Here is a 6,138-nt window from a genome sequence, read left to right on the forward strand (position 1 = left end):
AATATATATATATATATATATATTACTCTGAATCAAGGTTTGAAAACTGTAGCAGTGTAGCTGATAAGTTAAAACTGATGACGTAAGGACTTAGGGGCGCATGGTAAATTTACAATGAAGGGATGGCATAGTGGTATAAGACGCTGCAACTGTGCTGGTAGTTCCTCCTCGTACCTTTTTTATATTCATGTTTGCTACTTGTTAAAATTGCAATAAAAGCGGGGCACAGTATTCTCCAGTTTTTTTCTTGTTGAACTTACCCACTTTCAGATTGCATTTTTACAGGATTTGCCTTTTTACATAACTTGTTTTTTTATATAACATTTTCATATAGTGGGAATCCTTTACTATAACTCTTGGCTATGTTTTGACCAGATTCAGAGTATAGAGAAAATAATCTCTCAAATCTGAATATAAATATATACACTGCTGGTACATCAGACCTAAAGCAATTCACGAGAGTTCATCATTCGCTAAAACCGTCGAATCTGATTTTGAGGGGAATAATCTAATCATAAGGTCATTTTTACAGCTGTGACAGTGAAAACCCACAGCTTATGGGATTTTTACTTTCGAGCTTGACGAAAAAATTAAATATCATGAAAGGTTTAACAATCAAACACGAAGGCTATTATTTACCAAATGTAAGACCATAGATTATTATTTATCAAGTGTAAGACCATAGATTATTATTTACCAAATGTAAGACCATAGATTATTATTTACCAAATGTAAGACCATAGATTATTATTTACCAAATGTAAGACCATAGATTATCATTTACCAAATGTAAGACCATAGATTATTATTTACCAAATGTAAGACCATAGATTATTATTTACCAAATGTAAGACCATAGATTATTATTTACCAAATGTAAGACCATAGATTATTATTTACCAAATGTAAGACCATAGATTATTATTTACCAAATGTAAGACCATAGATTATTATTTACCAAATGTAAGACCATAGATTATTATTTACCAAATGTAAGACCATAGATTATTATTTACGAAATGCAAGACCATAGATTATTATTTATCAAGTGTAAACTCAAGGTAACTATCTACTAAATGTAAATACGTTGGTCACTATTTACCAAACTTAAATCCGAAGATTACTGTTTATTAAATGCAAGTATAAATCTGAAGGTTACTATTTACCAGAGATAAACATTGAGTCTATTATTTACCAAATGTAAACCCAAAGGCTATTATTTACTAAACGTAAACCCCAAGTTTACTATATATCAAATGTCAACCCAAAGTTTACTATATACCAAATGTAAAACCAAAGTTTACTTTATGATAAATGTAAACCCAAAAGCTGTTATTTACTAAATGAGAACTTAACGTAGTTGATAATAAACAATCCTGTGTTGTGTTAATGAACCAAATAACATCACAAAAAAGAAGTGTTAATGAAGTATAAATAGTTTAAGTGTGTCTATTATAGGCGTTCCATATCTTAACAAGGGACTTAAGACACCATTTTAGTTATTGTATACACTGGTAACATCTTCTAATCTAAAGTTTTCTAGAAACTTATGAAACAGTCTTTTTTTCTATTGTTACGTAATGATATTGATTAAAATATTTCCATTTTCCACCTGTATCATGCTTTATTAAAAGTAATCCCATGAACGAGTTAGGCCTATCACTTTATTATATAATCTTAAAAACAAAGAGGCCATATTTTTTATATTTACCCTGTAGCCCGAATGTTCACAAATGTCTACCTAAACTGAAATCGTTATCTGGAGCCCATATTCATTTAAACGACTCTTCCTTTTCTGCCTAAAGTAAACAAATGCTATGTTTAAGCCTATCCCACTGAATAGAGCAATAAAACCCCATGTGAAAGTTAGCTTTGTCTTTGAAAATCGTTATGTATATTCTCCAACACGTAGGATAGAAGAATATTTAGTATTTTATTATCTTCTTTTGTTCATCTCTAGTCGATATGGGAGAGAATTCGTGGAGTTTTTCTTGACAAAAACAAACAGAAGATTTCCTAATGATAAAGTTCACTCAACAAGGGATCGTGTGTTATTTACAATTCTTGACATTTGCAGTAAATAAACAAATACCACTTCAGGAATGTCAAGAACGCTATAAGTAGAGGGCGAAGAATGATGCATTGTTTTTAACAATGAGGAAAAACCATTAAAACTTAATCCTAAGATAAAACAATGTCATGGATCAAAATTCTAATAATAATTAAAAACACCGTCTTGAGGCGAAAAGCCAGAATCTCTCAAAGGTTCACAAAAACAATTGTTGATGATACTTTCATTTTATGTGTATGCCAGATAATGCTGGTACAACTAATACTTGCCCCTGTACATCATGCTTTAAAGTAATGCTAAAAAAGCTAACAATAAGGTACAATCGACTAATATTAACTTCCACGACTTCATTACTTTCTACAAAAGTAAATATCATTTTATTTTAACTTATGTGATAAAGGATTAATGCTAAGAAATCTAATTTCTTTGTACCTCAAACTCAGCCCTGAAGAAGTAAAACACAATGCAACTACGCATTCATGAGACAACTTGTCAGAATTTAATTCATAATTTTTCTGTTTGAGTTCATCAATTTTATTTATTATTTTCAAGGTCGGGCATAGGCAAGTGGTTAGTGAGACTGACTGTAAGTCTGAAGGTTTTCTGTTCACGTCTCGTTGCCATAAAATCACGTTCCGCACTTTGGGCCGTGTGTGTTATAAGGGTGACGATCAAATACCACTATTCGATTGGAGTAGTCCAAGAGTTAGCGGCTGGTGTCGATTAGTTGCCTTCTCTCAGTTCAAAATAACTGATAGTTACGAGCAGATAGCTCTAGACAGATAACTGATAGTTACAAGCAGATAGCTCTAGATAGATAACTGATAGTTACGAGCAGATAGCTCTAGATAGATAACTGATAGTTACGAGCAGATAGCTCTAGACAGATAACTGATAGTTACGAGCAGATAGCTCTAGATAGATAACTGATAGTTACGAGCAGATAGCTCTAGATAGATAACTGATAGTTACGAGCAGATTGCTCTAGATAGATAACTGATAGTTACGAGCAGATTGCTCTAGATAGATAACTGATAGTTATGAGCAGATTGCTCTAGATAGATAACTGATAGTTACGAGCAGATAGCTCTTGCGTATCTTTGCGCGGGTTTTTGAAACAAACTATTTCTTTTAATTAGTTACCTTCCACAAATGTTCTTATTTTTAACGTTTAAATATGGGATAAAATTTATATAAGGCCGTAGGGAAAGAGGTATTAGTTATCTTTACAGACATAAATTAACTGGAAAAAATTAAATTTGATTCTTAATAAATGCAACTCCTTCAAATAACCGGCCTGAGTACAACGTTCTTAATAGAATCTTAGTTCGTTTTTTTTACAACCCACCTGTGTCCAATGTTCTTGATAGCACCCCTAGTTTTTCTACGAACCACACATGTCCTGCGTTCTAGATAGCACAAACAGGATATCTTCAATGTCCTGTTTGTGATTAAACCCTAACAGTTTTAAACAATAAAAATCTTTCGTTTATAACAAGACATGTTTGGTATAAGTCATCGGGTTTCATAAAACAATCTACAAGAAAAAATAGAAAATCCTTCAAGTTTGTTAAAACTCTTATAATCGAACTGTGAAACATGGAATGTTGACAGTTTTAAACCCGCATGTTTATCACACGCTAAGCATCATTTAGCATTGCTTTATTTCACGTTACGGTAAAAAATTAGTAAACAACTTACTTTGCTCCTTGACATAACTTTTCCTTTGCTGTTTCTATGTAGAGGTAAGGCATGGTTGTTGGTAGAGTGGGCGTTATTTGCTAGTTTAAACTTCTCTTTCGGCAGAGAATTCATTAACGAACTTGCTTCGTTATCTTTACTAGCTGTCCAAGGATGCCAGTAAACCAGGTACAAGATATCTTTTGTTTCTCACGTGACGTCTCCTGAACACTTACTCTCAACTGACAGCAAAGAACTCCAGCTGAATAGTCGCATCGTTCTGATTGGAGGAGACGAAATTATTTATACCCTGAAGAGGACGCCATCTGGTGTGTGAATAAATCCAGCTCTCACTATGTAATTTGAAACAAATTCGACAACTTACAATTAATTCATTTCTCTTCAACCAAATAAACTACTGTCTGTTTTATTTGTTTGGCACCTTATAATTTTGTAATATATAATAACCCAGGGTTTTTAAAAGATGAAGCGAAGCCATTCATTTGAAATTTTTGTCAAGTTATGTTGTTATAAAAATTGTTTTAAGTATCTCAAATAACATTTATTCAATAACATTTTTCTTCTAAGGGTTAAGATTAAATCATGCGTATTGAAAGTAACCGAGTCCAGAAAGTGCTCTCTACTAATCACGAGTGTATACCTTTTCAAAGCTCTAACAAAGGACCTTATCCTCGAGAGTTGATTAAATATTTTACCAGCTTCGTGAGCTGTCAAGGCATTTCGTTTTGTTTAAAAACAAAACCTCCACCCATCTTTAGTTGCAAATTTTAATAATCTTTCTTTATGTTGCATCTTACTTTATGTATACATTTACAATCAGTTGTTACTTGTAGAAAATATATTTAAATTTTGCAAAGTTTTGAACATAACAGACGGGTAGTCTGCAAATTAAATTTTTTGTTCTAAAACTAATGTGGGCATAAGGTTTATTTGTTAGAGTTTTTCATTAAACCAACTCGAAGAATTGGAGTTAATCAACCAACAACCAAAAGTCTTGTTCGGCATATTGATGAACAGGATAACAGAGATGAAACAACTATAGAAATAAAAAAGAGAAATTGACTCTAGTCTCTGATTGGTTGCAACAACCAAAGACAAATCCAATATGAAAGATATTAGATATATTAATAGTATAAAAAATTGTCTTAAATGAACCAACGAGGTAGAAATAGAACGTGTGTCTAAGATGCTTATAATTCTTCCATTAATGCCCACAACGGTTTTGTGTCACGTTATGGATTTTATAACTCCAGGATTTTTTACGCAATAATTATAAATTTTTCGTTTCTTCTGAAATATTTCAATTAAATTGACGAACATAAACTTCTTGAAAGTCCTTGTTCCTATCCGATCTTAACTGAATAACTAAGCAGGAAATTCCCACACTAAAACCAGCACTAAATAAACTTAATATAAATGCTTTTTGATTGGTGTGAATGTTACACAAAGCTACTCGAGGGTTATCTGCGCTAGCCGTCCCTAATTTAGAAGTGATAGGCTATAATAAATGCAGCTATTGGATTACTATTTTACCAACGAGTAGTAGGATTAACCGTCACATTATAACACCCCCCATGGCTGACAGGATGAGTATGTTCGACGACAGGGACTTGAACCCGCGACCTGCGAGTCGAATGCCCTAACCACCAGGCAGATAAATGTTTTAAAACTATCAATTAATAAAGTAAACAAAAAACACATTAGATAGCTCATCTAGTAATTATAATGAAACTACCAAGTGTCTGTGTTTGAATTAATCTACATTCATACATCATATCCATGTGCCTCATTATTAGTAGTAATAGTGATGTTACGAGACAGGTGGCACATCGTTCCTACTGTTTACCAAGTCAACATTTGGAGTAGTTTGTCGTAGCTTATGTAAATGATGGTATTTATGTTAGGAAGGGGGGATGGGGTGCAGAAAATATTATACTTCCTTCACCCTGTTTTGGAGTTTGTAATAAACTCGAAAACTCTGAAATAGGTATATAAATGGAACAAGTTGTGTGTGTTTGTTCCCGGTAATTTCATTTTGAGAAATCCAGTCTAGTATTACAGACAATTAAAAGTTTATATTTAGCCTAAACAACTGGTTTCACAATACATATTTTTAACTTATGATAATTTTTACTTATGTCAGACTACTATTCTCTGTCATTTTGCCTATCATCTCACACTACCTATTCTGAAGTGCATAGAAAATAACGTGTGATTTAGAAGTGCTCAGGTATCATGTTTTAGTTGCAGCACGTTGTTTTGTTGCATTTTTTCTAACTGAATACATTTAGAAATATAAAACGATAGCTTTTCAGAAAGAATAAAACAACCTTAATAAGTATTTTCAGAGGTCTAGTTAGCTGTCC

General features: G+C 32.6%; 1 protein-coding gene across 1 annotated transcript in view; it reads right to left on the bottom strand.

Annotated features, from left to right (window-relative positions):
* LOC111085979 overlaps positions 1-3,919 on the bottom strand; it is a 37,187-nt gene extending 33,268 nt beyond the window's left edge. The window contains exon 1 of the mRNA XM_022387035.1: positions 3,773-3,919. Coding sequence (XP_022242743.1) covers positions 3,773-3,825 — 53 coding nt within the window. The 5' untranslated portion in view covers positions 3,826-3,919. The remainder of the gene's footprint in view (positions 1-3,772) is intronic.
* Positions 3,920-6,138: the final 2,219 nt, after the last annotated feature.

The sequence above is a fragment of the Limulus polyphemus genome, unplaced genomic scaffold, assembly GCF_000517525.1.
Source record: "Limulus polyphemus unplaced genomic scaffold, Limulus_polyphemus-2.1.2 Scaffold756, whole genome shotgun sequence".
In the NCBI taxonomy this organism is placed as follows: Eukaryota; Metazoa; Arthropoda; class Merostomata; order Xiphosura; family Limulidae; genus Limulus; species Limulus polyphemus.